At 48.5% G+C, this 14551-nt stretch overlaps 1 protein-coding gene across 1 annotated transcript in view; it reads right to left on the bottom strand.

Moving 5' to 3' along the window:
• Positions 1 to 1047: 1047 nt before the first annotated feature.
• Positions 1048 to 14551, bottom strand: part of GPR173 (G protein-coupled receptor 173) — a 31291-nt gene continuing 17787 nt past the window's right edge. The window contains exon 2 of the mRNA XM_010364532.2: positions 1048 to 5183. Coding sequence (XP_010362834.1) covers positions 3965 to 5086 — 1122 coding nt within the window. The 5' untranslated portion in view covers positions 5087 to 5183 and the 3' untranslated portion in view covers positions 1048 to 3964. The remainder of the gene's footprint in view (positions 5184 to 14551) is intronic.

Genomic DNA, 14551 nt, shown 5'->3' with positions numbered 1-14551 from the left:
CGTTCCCTATTTCTGACCCCCCATCCCCCAACTCTGTCCCTTCCCTCACCCTCTACTTCTGCCCCTTCCCTCACCCCCACCCCCCGCTTCTGCCCTTTCCCTCACCCTCCCACCCTCCACCTCTGCTCCTTCCCCTATCCCCCCATTTCTGCCCCTTCACTCACTCCCACCCCCGGCTTCTGCCCCTTTCCTCACCCCCATCCCCCGCTTCTGCCCCTTCCCTCACCCTCCCACCCTCCGCTTCTGCCCTTCCCCCATCACCCCACTTCTGCCCCTTCTCTCACCCCCCACACCCCCGCTTCTGCCCCTTCCCTCAGCCCCGCACCGCTTCTTCCTCTTCCCCCACCTTCCACTTCTGCCCCTTCCCCCACCCCCCACGTTTGCCCCCTGGGTGAACTCTGCCGTCGCTCCTCGGGGGCTCGGGCTGCCCTACCGCCTGCGCCTGCAATTTAGGCACCCAGGGTGTTTGGTTTGGGGGCCAGGTTTTGACGTGGCGTTTTCCATCTCCGCAAAATGGCCCTACAAATAATAATCACACACACAAAAAAGTAACTTCCTCTGCGTCATAAAAATGATTGTGATTCAGCTCATTTGCTAGAATTTTCTAGCATTTTCTGCCTCTTCTCCCCCTTTCCATCCTTTCCTCTCCTTTTCCTCCGTGTATGCTGTATTTTAAGATTTTTCTTTTTAAACCAGAGATGGATGGTCTTTTGTGAGGCATGGTGGTGGAGGGCTGGCTTTGGTGCTGGGATTCACATCATGGGTGTGCCCCTCATTTTGTAACCTTAACCAAATCACTGCCCTTCTCTGAGCTTCAGTTTTCTCTCCCCTAAATTAGGCATCCCTAAAGAGAGGTGTAGGTAACTGCCCATTGCAACCTTGTCGCGGAGCAGAGAGGAGACCTAGGGATTCATCATCAGGGGAGTGGATAAGAAAAATGTGATATATGTTTAAGATGGACCACTAGAATGAATTAGATCTATATACGGCAACATGGCTGGATCTCTCAAAGACAGAATGTTGAGTGAAAAAAGAAACAGAACAAGATTTATAGTACAATACTGTTTATGTAAATTAAAACACACAGCAATACCATACACTTTTCACAGATACACATATATGTAAATAAACACATGAACGGTGGATTGGAAAGACATACGTTAAATACACGAGAGTGGGTGCCTGTGTAGGGGGTAGGGAGGATGGGATCAGGAATGGGTGATGAAGGGGACAAAACTGAAGACAAAAAAATAAAAGGGCCTCACATGGACCAATGATGATATAGTGTGCCAAGAACTGAGGAGTATGGTCAACTCAATTCTGTGCACCTGAGAGAATAAATAGATAGTAAATTCACTGTCTAGGGAGCAGGCTGGCTGGGTAGACTCCTGGGCTTGGGTTTTTTTTCCCCATGACATCCCTCCCTCTAAATTTGGTCAAAGCTGACCAAAGTCCCAGCTGCATACAGTGGCCCCTAGGAAGGGCTCCCATCCCAGACTGAGCAGTCCTTCCAGAAGCCATTACTTTGTGAGGGGCATTTCCTAATCCCATCAGTTTCACTCACATTTGATCCTCAATTCCCAGTCCCCATTCTCCATGGTGGTCCAATTTTAGGAACACCTTGTTTGAGTTTGGAAAGGAGACTGAGACGGGGTTGAGATGGGGCTACAGGCTTTGTGAGGGGATGAGGTTCTCAAGTACCCTGGCGGCCCCAGCCCTCCAGTGCTCAGGGCCTGGGCCAAGGGAGACCCATCTTGTGAGATGGGAATCTACCCTCTTGCTACCTACCTATGTACAGTTTCCAAGATCCATCTATTGACCACTCTACTTCCTACCATGGGCACATACTCTAGTTTGTCTCCTCTCAACTGTGGTGTGTGTGTGTGTGTGTGTGCGCGTGCGCATGCATGCATGCACATGCTGTATATGTCCTCATATACAGGCATTTGCTTACGTGTGTGCACCAGGCAAGTTTTCCTCAGAAGTGCCTCCCCACACAAAATCACACAGACACACACTATCACTCAATCGTGTCTCTCCACATGTGGTCACACAGACAGGACACATGCACGCACACACACACACACACACACACACACACACACACACACACACACAGAAAGAGAAAACATCCAATATAGCATTGTTCATTTCAGTTTTTCCATTTACAAAATCCAATGGTGAATCCAGGCAGTTAGAAAAAAGAAATGGAGGAAAACCCTCCTGAATGTACCCTAACTACCCCCCACCCCCTTGGTCTTCCCACCCCACCCCCTCGGAAAGGCACCCCCATCACTATCGCTGAGAGAACAGGCTCCCCCACTCCCGGCCTCTCAGCCACTCTGGCCTGCCTTTCCAGGGCCACTCCGCAGCCAGGCTCATTAATGTCTCTCCTGTCTAGAGTGCCCTCCCCATTCTGTATGGGTCAGGCTTCCCCAGTTCTGGGGCTCTCTTGGGGTAGGGAGGGAGTTTAGGACAGGGACTTCTATAAAGAAGGGAAAGGGGGATGGATAAATACAGATTCCGGCCCCACAGGAAGTGAGGGGGGACAGAGAACCCAGGTAAGACCAGGGCAAGGAGTGCCAGCTTGGCTCACCAATCCATAGAACAGGCCTTGAAGTAAGCCCAGAGTGGACTCCACCCCCGGGAGGGAGGCTTGGATCTCTCACCTGGAGAATCTGGCTGCAGTCTGCTCCACTTTGGGTGTAGGTAAGGGTGGGGGAAGGAAGCGGAAGGAGGGTCGTTGGGAAAAGGGATGTTTGGGGCTCAGGGCCCGGTTGGCCAAGGGCTACTAAGGAGGGGCTTGAGGCCCCTGAGGCTTGAGGGGGACAAAAAGAGGTCAGATAGGAATGGACTCAAGTCCACAGTGCCTTGGAGTTTGTACCACTATCGGTTACCAAGGCCCCAAACAAATTTTCATTTTCAGAAGAGTAGAGTGAACCCAAGAGACAATTCTGGGGTTGAAATCGGCTCTGACCCAAGTCTTTGTGGTCCAGCTACTCTGGGGAGTTCAGCTCCCTCCCTACACTTTCCTGGTGGGCCACTCCTGTCTGTATGGCACCCACATCAGTCCTAGTGGGGCTGGAGTGGATTTCCATCCTCAGGAAGAAGAGTTGGGGGCTGGGGATCCTGAAGGCAGCGTGAGAGAATGTGACCAAGTGTGGGTCTCTTCAATTCGAGGAGTTCAGCTCACATCCTACTCTTCACCTAACCTGGGCCCATCCTTGGGACCCTTCTCCCTACTCCCTTGACTTCTCCAACAGATGCACAAGAACCATTTGGAAGGTCTGGACATGGTGGGGAGGGAGAGGAGACTAGGCTTGGGGCAAGGGTTGGCCTAAAACAACATTGCACACGACATAGTAATTAAACATCCCTGCTCCATGGGAACCCAGCACCCCCTTTGGTCCCTCTTGTCAGCAGCCTTGGACCACTTTCTCCCTAAACATCCAGGCCTTGCTAAAGGACTTGGAAGGAGAGGGTGCATGGGAGCAGAGGGGGCAAAAGAGCTCTGGAAGTCTATTTTACAGGACAAATTTCTCCCTTCTGGACAGTGTCAGAAGGAGAGACATTAAAGTAAGAAAGCCTGTCTCCTCAGCTGTTAGTAGAAAAACCTGCATTCTCAGTTTTCTTTTCTTTTTCTGAATTGTCACTTCTGAGAGAGAGAGAGAGAGAGAGAGAGAGAGAGAGAGAGAGAATGAGAGAGAGAATGAGATTGTAGAAGTGGAGAAGGAGGCAGCGGAGACAGGCCCCACAAAACTAAATATGCCTCTTTCCCAGTCCCTTGCCCAGTCCTCCATCCTTGGGAGGTGTTGGCAAAGGTGCCTAGATTACAGGTGGTTCGAGGGGCTGGGGCTGGAGCTCAGAAAGGAGGACTCCTGTATGGGCCCCTACCCTTCCCTTGCTATTGGCCCCATCACGGTGGCCATGAACTTCTCTCTGCCTGTCTGCCTAACAGCCTGCTTCACATGACACAGTAGGGTTCTCTGGGAGCCGGGGCACCTCCTGTGCCCCAGCAGGGGGCGTGAGTCCTCAGGCACTTCTTGAGGTCCTTGTTGAGCAGGAAGCAGACAATCGGGTTGACGGCAGCCTGGGCGAAGCTCATCCAAACAGCAGTAGCCAGGTAGCGGTGGGGCACAGCACAGGCTTTCACAAACACTCGCCAGTAGCAGGCCACGATGTAGGGTGACCAGAGGAGCAGAAAGAGCAGTGTGATCGCGTAGAACATGCGGCCCAGCTGCTTTTCACCCTTGACCTCGTCCATGCCCAGTAGCCGCCGGCTGGCTGCATGCCCATTTTGCCGGATACCCAGCAGGGTTGGCGGCATGGGCCCACGGCCAAAGCCGGCGATCCAGTTGGCAGCAGCCTGGCCGGTGGCCCCGGGACCATGGAATGTCCAGTTCTGGCTGATGGCTGGCACCATCTGCACTGGCTTCATCTTGCGGTGACGATACTCGAAGAGGAGCAGCTTGCCATAGACAGCATGTGTAGCTGCCATGAGCACAGCCAACATAAGCATGAAGCCCAGCGTGTCATTGGCCTTGAAGTAGCGATGCTCAAAGATGCACTGGTCCTCCTCCCGAATAAACTTGTAGGTGCCCACGTCAAAGACAGGTGGGAAGGCCATGGCCACAGACAGGGTCCAGGCCATGCAGATGACAGCTGCGCATGTCCAGAGTGTCATGCGCTTGGCGTAGAAGCGGTGGTGGGCGATGGCCATGTAGCGGGTGACGCTGATGCAGAACAGCATGAAGGCCGCATGGAAGCAAAAGAGCACGGCCATAAAGGCCACAATCTTGCAGCTGAGTGCACTGAAGGTCCATGAAGAGCCGTGGCGCACAGAAGCCAGCACAAAGGGGAAGCAGACGGCAGAGCGTATGCCATCGGCCAGGCACAGGTCCAGCAGGAAGTAGTAAGGAGCCTTGTGCAGGGCACGCTCCTTGAGCACCAGCAGGGACAAGATGGCGTTGCCTGCCAGGCTCACACACATAATCAGTCCCAGAAGTACCAGCTTCACATAAGCTGATGCAGACGGCGGGGACAGAGCGCCGCTCACCTCCTCAGGCTCTCCGGTGGTGTTGGCCATACTGAGGGTCAGGGGCTACTGCCAACCCTACGGGGTCAGCCAGTCCGGTACTCGATGGGCCCGGGGGGGCTCCATGAGTTGTCCTGCTACATTGCACCTGCAAATGGGAATGAGCGGGGGAGACACAGACACAGAGAGACAGAGAGATGAGGGCAAGAGAGAGACAGAGAGGGAGAAAAACACACAGGCGTGCAGAGACAAAGCGGGAAAGAGAGAGAGAGAGAGAGAGAGAGAGAGAGAGAGAGAGAGAGAGAGAGAGAGAACAAAGAGAAAAGTGATAAATGGATTGAGATTGACACAGAAATGGAGGGGATGAGAGAAAGAGTGAGGAGAGAGAAAGAGAGGGGAGAGAGAGACAGCCAGACAGGAGGCCATGAGAAACAGATGGAAAGGAAAGATGAGGAAGAAACAGAAAGGGCAGGGTTAGTGTGTCTACGAACCCTCCCCAATTATACCCTGGCTGGTGCCAGGCCCTGCCCCTGGACCACTCCTGCTCCTACCCACTCCTTGTCAGGTGAGGATGCTGCATTTCTCTGGATGTCTTTGGTTACCTGTTTCCTCCATTAGTGGATCTGTGGGGCAGGGATGTTGGTGCAGCTCTTCTCCCTCTTTGCAAAGCGCTAAGGTTGTGTTCAGACTTTTTTTTTACTGTCACCCACGTAAAAAAATACATTTTACATCACAACCCACTACACATACACGCACGCACACACACAACTCAACCAAAAGTTTCACAAAACAGTACTGAACCTGTATGCAATGTACCCCATTCATTTTTATTCTCTTTCATGTGTTCATAAAATGCTGGTACCACTCACTTAATAGATTTCTTTATTCATGATGGGGAATGTGTTTAGTATGCTTGAGGAACAGCAGGAAGATGAGTGCAGCAGGAACAGTGAGAACAAGGGAGACAGTGGTGGAAGGTGAAGTCGCAGAGGTGCCTTGGGGCCAGATTGTGTAGGGCTGTGGGCCACGATGAGGACTTTGGTTTTTATTTTAGGTCAGGAGGCAAGTATGTGTGATTATAAACATGTAGGTATGCTTGTGCATATTCATTCATACACTGAAAAAATATTTATCAAGCATCTACTGTGTACCAGGCACTGCTCTAGGTATTGAACACAGATAAAGATCCTGGCCCTTGTGGAACCGACATTCTAGATAATAAAGAAGAGACACGGGTGAAGTATAGTGTGTCAGATGATGACAAGTTCCTAAGAATAAACAAAAAGGAGGGAAGGAAGATAGGAAGTGCTAGGGGTGGGGAAGATGCTGCAGTTTTAGATGAGGTGGACAGGGGAGGCTTCACGGAGGAGGTGTCATCTGAGCATAGACCTAAGAGAAGTGAGAGAGTGAGTCATGGGGATATCTGGGGGAAGAGAAGTTCAGGCAGGGGGAACGGCCACAGCAAAGGCCCTGAGGTGGGACTCTACATGGCATGTTTGAGGAAGACAAGGAAGTCACGGTGGGTGGAACACAGTGAGTCAGGGGAATGTGGTGGCAGGTGAGGTCAGAAAGGTGGTGAGGTCAGATTGGGGAGGCTGTGGCGAGGGCTTTTTCCTCTGAATGAGATGGGAGTCACGGGAGGATTCTGAGCAGAGGCCAGATGTGGTATGATCTAGGATGGAACAGAATCCCGCTTGCTGTTGTGAAGAGCAGGGGTCATGTGGGGTGCAGATGGAAGTAGGGAAGACTACTCAGAGGCCCCTGCAGCAATCCAGGTGACAGATAATACCCCCTCCGTGCCACTCTCCCTATTGTGCTTCCTAGAATTTCTCTCTTCTAACACACTATATAATTTACTTTTAAATTTTGGTTTATTGCCTGCCTTGTCCTATCAGAATGAAAGCTCCACAAAGGCAGGAGTTAAAGACTCACTGACTCTCCTCTGAAAGAACACTACATAGCACATCATGGTAGGCTCTCAGTGACAATGCATCAAATGAATTGATTGAGGGATTAAATGGGCTGGGGCTGTGGGTCAGAGAGGGCACCCTGGAGACATCCAGGCAGGATTCACTACAAGAGCAGCCTGCGGGGTACACCTGGCAGTGAGAGCAGCGCAGCAAAGCTGTGGGAAAGAGGAGAGCTCTGGGAGTGTGGGGATGTGACTAGGTAACAGCACAGGTCCCAGGGGGAAGGCAGTGAGGCAACTGGGCAGAAACTGGGGAAGCTCAGGATGATTGTTGGGGCTGGGCTGGGGCTGGGCTGGGATTAGGGGGTGCAACTTGAGTGGATGTCTTCCTACTCCTTCCCTCCCAGGAAAAGTCTCCCCTCTGCATGTTTTCCAGCTCAATCCAGCCTGGCCTGCCACCTGGGGCCTGGCCTTTTTTTTTTTTTTTTAGACAGAGTCTCGCTCTGTTGCCCAGGCTGGAGTACAGTGGCACAATCTCAGCTCACTGCAACCTCCGCCTCCTGGATTCAAGTGATTCTCGTGCCTCAGCCTCCCGAGTAGCCGGAATTACAAGCACACGTGCCACCACGTCTGGCTAATTTTTGTATTTTTAGTAGAGACAGGTTTTTGTCATGTTGGCTAGGCTGGTCTCCAACTCGTAACCTCAAATGATTCGCCCACCTTGGCCTCCCAAATTGTTGGGATTACAGGCGTGAGCCACTGTGCCCGAGCCAGGCTTTTTGATGGCACCCTGAAATCTCAGAGCCCATGGCAGGAGGCCAAACTAGCCCTTAGAAAGTGCTAGGGCAGGGGCTGAGCAGAAATGGGGTTGGTGGGCTCCCTTTCAGCCCTTCAAAGCCTGACAGCCCCCTCAGACTGTGGAACAGCCCACAGCTGGGTGAATGTAAACACACACACTCTCTCTCTCTCTCTCTCTCTCTCTCTCTTTTACCTGGAGGGGAGGCAGAGGGAAAAGGATAAAGACAGAGAGAGACTGAATGTAAGAGAGAGGCCAGAGAGATACAGAGAGAGAGAGAGAAGGAGAGACAGGTGTGTGTGACAGAGACAGATGGAGACATAGGAGGGAGAAAGAGACAGAGAAACAGAGAAAGGTGAGAGATCCTTACATACAGAGAGGAAGAGAGAGACAGAAAGGGGAAGAAGGGTGAAAATGAGAGTGTGAAAAAAGAGACAGAGACACACACAGAAACCAGCACGCCAGACAGAGAAGGGAGAGAAATAGAGACAGAGAGAGAGAGAGAGCTCAAGAGAGAGAAAAGGAGAGCAGGGAGAGGGAGAGGGCTAATGCCATGAAAGAAAGAAAAATACAGACAGGGTGGGGTGGGGCAGAGATAAGAGACGGGCGCTGGAGAGAGATAGAGACAGAGACAGAAATAAAGATGGAGATAGAGAGGGAGACACGGAGAGCCACACTAAGACCAAGAAGGTGGATAATGCGTAGCCCTGAGTCTCAGTGAAAACAAAAGCTAAAGATAAAATTAAAACCCCCACATCCCCCCGAAACAATAGCCGCAAACAAACAAAACCCTGGGAAAGTTCGGGACATGTTACAAACAAGTGAGGAGAGGGTCTTCCTCCGCAGACTGGCAGCCGCAGCCCGGGCCCAGCTGAGGCTCAAGACGCGTGCAAACACAGAACACGCGCACACCTGCTCGAGCCCAGACACCTGCACACCTCCTCCCTCCATAAACAGTCTACTGCTGTGGACACCCTCAGACAGCAACCCGCTCTTGCATGAGGAACGCGCGCGCACGCATGCAACACACACACTTACACATACGCACACACGCACACGGAGGCAGAGGTACGTCTTGTACTCTGCCGTGTTCACACAGGTACGCAATGTACCCTCTTCGAGCGCCAGCGCTTCGTCCTCAACAAAGGCGTTACTGCCCTCTAGGGGACATTTTGGAAATTTGTGTAGGAGCATTTTTGATGGCCACAATGCTGGGGTGTAGGGTGTCCTTCCGACATTTAGGAGTCGGGGAGGATGTTGGCCATCCAGTAATATGGGGGACAGTCCCACGCAGCCAACATGTCCCGCATCCTCTAGGACTTTGGACTTTTAAGTGAACCTAGAGTCTACTTCACAGATAAACACCATTTTTTTTCTCTTGATTTTAACATACCCCTAATTATCCAGGAACGTGGCTGTCATGTAAGTAAAGAGGAGGCTGTACTTTGGTTTGGGATGACCTTTCCTTAGAGTTGTTGACTATTTTGGGAAATCTCACCTCCAAGGCCTGTGCCTGTCATTTTCCTGCACGTCCTGCCTCTGATGTTTCCCCTTCTCCTAAATCCGTATTTACCCAGTATAAGACATTGGGGGCCGGGCACAGTGGCTCACGCCTGTAATCCCAGCACTCTGGGAGGCCGAGGTGGGCGGATCACCTGAGGCCGGGAGTTTGAGACCAGCCTGACCAACATGGAGAAACCCCGTCTTTACTAAAAATAAAAAATAGAAAATTAACAGGATGTGGTGGCGCATGCCTGTAATCCCAGCTACTGGGGAGGCTGAGGCAGAAGAATCACTTGAACTTGGGAGGCAGAGGTTGTGGTGAGCTGAGATTGCGCCACTGCACTCCAGCCTGGGCAACAAGAGCAAAACTCCGTCTAAAAAAAAAAAAAAAAAAAAGGAGAGAGAGACATTGGGAGCCTCTAATTACTTCCTTGAATCTCCTGGGGAGTGTCATGCCCAAGCATTTACAAGTTGAAATACAAATCGTTTTCTTATAAATCATTTTCCTTTTATTTCTTATTTGTATTTTAGTTAATACAAAATGGATATTGTATAAAATATGGAATTTCTTTTTAAATTTACACGTGCAGAGGGCCGGGCACGGTGGCTCACACCAGTAATCCCAGCACTTTGGGAGACTGAGGTGGGCGGATCACCTGAGGTCAGGAATTCGAGACCAGCCTGGCCAACATGGTGAAACTCCGTCTCTACTAAAAGTACAAAATTAGGGGGGCGTGGTGGCATGCACCTGTAATCCCAGATACTCGGGAGGCTGAGGCAGGAGAATCACTTGAATCCGGGAGGCGGAGGTTGCAGTGAGCTGAGATCGTGCCATTGCACTCCAGCCTGGGCAACAAGAGTGAAACTCCATCTCAAAAAAGAAAAAATTACATATGCAGAGAGATTATGCTACCTGAGAACTTCATTTCCAGACAGTAAAGGGGTGTTACAGAATATCCGTTACATAGAAGAGGGTACTGGGTATGAGAGGGCTGAGAATTGTTCACATACACAGACACACTCAGATACACGCTCATTCACACACACACACACAAGCAATGGTCCACAAAACCACCTTTATAACTCCCCTAACACATACATGGATGAACGAGATCTCAAACACTGATAGATAGGTACACACAAGCAAACTTACCCACATATACTTTCTTTCACACAGACATATATATACTCATTGACCCAATATAGCTGATTATTCAAATCCTCTCACATATTCAGACACAACACAGATATACACAAAGTTGTATATTGATATTGTCACATATATAAACACTGTCACAATATTAACACTCAGATTCAAAGTTACTTACATATGCCAGCAGGCTGACACACACTTGAACCCTACCACGTGTGTGTATACAAACACACACACACAAACACACACAGGTATAGTACATAGAATTCCCCTCAGAGACCTACAGATATATATGCACTGAGAAAAAAGCAGGCAAGTAAAAAACTGCTCACATATACACACACACTCTAACACAAAGAGACAGATTCAAACTCTCTCACATAGATCAGGTGTGCTCACCAAGACAAGTATGTATATCCTGGTACATGTACACACACACACCCATTCACATATACACTCCCACCCATGAACAGACTTATAACAGCTCCAACACACACACAGAGAGGCACACTCATACACTTTAGCAATATGCAAAGAAACACAAAGATAAAAATTGCATATTGTACATATACAGACACACACAAAGACAAGTACACATGGGCAAACGTGTACACATATAAACTTGCTCACACACAGATACACTTAACTGATATACACATCCTGCAACAGGTATATCCCTAGAGCCAAACCTGCTCATGTGCAGAGACCAGCTAACTCTCGCACTTATAAGTGGACAAACGATCAGAGCTGCCCAGCTGGTAGGCTCCTACCACAGCAAAGGGCTAGAGCAAGAATGGCTCCAGAGCAACTATGTGCAAAGGGAGGTGGTAACTGTTTTCATCACTTCCCACTGAAACATTCCAGATAGTATGATTATTACTTTGCTATTTGTTTATCATCAGTGAGGTTTTGGGGTTTGGCCTAGACCTATGTGGACGATGTTTGTTTTTGTTTTCCTTTCTGTTTTTTTTATTGTTTTTATTTTTTTTAAGAGACAAGGTCGGTCGGGCGCGGTGGCTCACGTCTGTAATCCTAACACTTTGGGAGGCCGAGGTGGGAGGATCACTTGAGGCCAGGAGTTCTAGACCAGCCTGGCCAACATGGTGAAATCCTGTCTCCAGTAAAAATACAAAAATTACCTGGGCGTGGTGGTGCATGCCTGTAATCCCAGCTACTCCGGAGGCTGAGGCAGGAGAAACGCTTGAACCTGGGAGGTGGAGATTGCAGTGAGCTGAGATCATGCCACTGCACTCCGGCCTGGGTGACAGAGTGAGACTCTGTCTCAAAAAGAAAAAAAAAAAGAGAAAAAGTCTCGCTCAGTCACCCAGGCTGGAGTGTGGTGGTGCAATCATAGCTCACTGCAGCCTCAAACTCCTGGGCTCAGCCCCTCAAGATGCTGGGATTACAAGCCTGAGCCATCACGCCTAGCCTTCATTTTTGAAAATTTATTTATTTATTTATTTATTTAGGGTCTCGCTCTGTCACCCAGGCTGGAGTGCAGTGGCATGAACCTCAACCTCCTAGGCTCAAGCAATCTTCCTACCTCAGCCCCAGAGTAGCTGGGACTACAGGGATGTGCCACTATGCCCGGCTAATTTTTTAAGTTTTTTTTTTGTAGAGATGCAGTCTCACTATGTGGCCCAGGCTAGTCTTAAATTCTTGGGCTCAAGAAGTCCTCCTGCCTCAGCCTCCCAAAGTCTTGGGATTATAAGCATGAACCATTGCACCCCGCCTGTTTTTCTTTTAATTTGATTTTCTTCTTATTTTTCCACAAGTTTTTTTCTTCTTCAAAAATAGGAGGGCTGTCTCATCACCAAGAAACAGAGAAAAAATAGAAGTGTTGTATGATTGTTGCTATGTGGACTATTATATAGTATTAGGTGTTTCTAAAGAGAATAGTATTATTGTATTTTTCTGATTGTTACTTCTTTATAAAAAACTTTTTATTATAGCACATTTCAAACACTAAAACGTAGAGAGAAGGCCGGGCGGGGTGGCTCACACCTGTAATCCTAGCACTTTGGGAGGCCTAGGTGGGCGGATCACGAGGTCAGGAGATCGAGACTATCCTGGCTAACACGGTGAAACCCTGTCTCTACTAAAAATACAAAAAAAAAAAAAAAATTAGCTGGGCATGGCAGCGGGCGCCTGTAGTCCCAGCTACTCCAGAGGCTGAGGCAGGAGAATGGCGTGAACCCCGGGAAGCGGAGCTTGCAGTGAGCTGAAGTCGCGCCACTGCACTCCAGCCTGGGCAACAGAGCAAGACTCCGTCTCAAAAAAAGAAAAAAAAAAAAAAAAGAAACAGACAAAAAACAAGACAAAACAAAAAGTAGAGAGAATACTGTAATGAACCTCAGTGGATCCACTGCCCAGACTCACCAATCACCAACTCATAGCTAGTCTCATTCTGCCTATAACCCTACCCACTTCCCTCACTCCCAGTATTCTGAAGCATATCTATTATATCATTTCATCCTTAAGTATTTCAGTATCTACTCCTAAAAGGTCAGGACTCTTTTAAAAAGATTACAACAATATCATTTTTATCATTTCTTGGTTTATTTAATGATTTACTGGTGATTGGTATTTGATACTAAAAACTTAACCAAATCTGATTCTTGGTGGGATTTCATACTTATTATCTTTTGTTTTTACACAAAAATATTTGTCAATAAATAAATGAAGCCCAACAATAATTTAATTGAGTTGCTTTATGACTTTGTTTCAGAGTGTTGCTTTCTTAAGAATGCAGAGAAAAATCAGTTTTCAGAACTCACAGAGGTCTGCTGACCCCTTCAATAGAAAGATTTGGAATTTTTAAAGCATCTGGCAGGGCAAATGGAGAAACTGGGATCTTTTATGAGATGGGTTAGAATATTTTTAGCTGGAGCTCAACCAGCTAGTGACAGGGTTTCATGATTAACAAGTAAAGCTAAGACGCCCCTCCCAGTAGAATCACACAGGTTAGCAGTGTGCAGGGAAATTATCTACACGATTTTTAAGACCAATGAGGTAAAGGGAATAGGAAAGGGGCCATTTTCAATTATTGCTGTTAGGAGATACACTGGTGACAGGTCAAAGGGCATTGAGATGACACTAACTTAGATGTTCAATCAGAAAATTTTTCATTTTCCTTTTCTTTTTTTCTTTTTTCTTTTTTTTTTTTTTTGAGACGGAGTCTTGCTCGTCGCCCAGGCTGGAGTGCAGTGGTGCGATCTTGGCTCACTGCAAGCTCAGCCTCCTGGGTTCACGCCATTCTCCTGCCTCAGCCTCCTGAGTATCAGGGATTACAGGCACCTGCTGCCACGCCCGGCTAATTTTTTTTTTTTTTTTTTAATAGAGATGGGGTTTCACCGTGTTAGCCAGGATGGTCTCGATCTCCTGACCTCGTGATCCACCCGCCTCGGCCTCCCAAAGTGCTGGGATTATAGGCGTGAGCCACCGCGCCGGGCCAGGTTTTCATTTTCTACCCATGCATCCATGGATGTTGACATTGCATAGTTTACAGTACTAGTTAGAAACTTGAAGAGAAGTACAAGAAGCACCAACATAAACTAAGGTTGAAATATTCAAAGTGATACATGAATATTTTGAAATACTGTGGAAACTGCATAAGTCTGTGGACAGATGCTGCTGTTCACAACAGCAGTTTGTTCAGAAAACGCTGAGATTCATTTACTGAGGAGCCCTCACCTGTAAGTTTGTCTGTAGGTCTCATTTCCACAGTAAATTATGCCAGATGAATGTAATTAAATCCAAGACATTTCCCAACTGCCTTTCAGCTTTCTGTAAGGAATTGGGATCGGTACACTCTTCCGTGTTGTTTTAAACCTAAGTGTGTAGAGATTTGGTAATAATAATAATAACAATTGTGAGGTAAAAGAAACATGGCAACATTTCTTTGTGAATGCTTCTCATTTTTCCGATTTTTTTTTCTTTTTTTTTTCTTTTTTTTTTTGCAGTCTCGTTCTGTCGCCCAGGCTGGAGTGCAGTAGTGCAATATCGGCTCACTGCCACCTCCGCCTCCAGGGTTCAAGCGATTCTCCTGCCTCAGCCTCCCAAGTAGCTGTGACTATAGGCACAGGCTGCCACGCCCGGATAATTTTTTTGTATTTTTAGTAGAGACAAGGTTTCACCATGTTGCCCAGGCTGGTT

The sequence above is a fragment of the Rhinopithecus roxellana genome, chromosome 7 (assembly GCF_007565055.1).
Source record: "Rhinopithecus roxellana isolate Shanxi Qingling chromosome 7, ASM756505v1, whole genome shotgun sequence".
Classification (NCBI taxonomy): domain Eukaryota; kingdom Metazoa; phylum Chordata; class Mammalia; order Primates; family Cercopithecidae; genus Rhinopithecus; species Rhinopithecus roxellana.
Note: the sequence above shows the minus strand (reverse complement) of the source record. Positions and strands in the feature narration are given on the sequence as shown.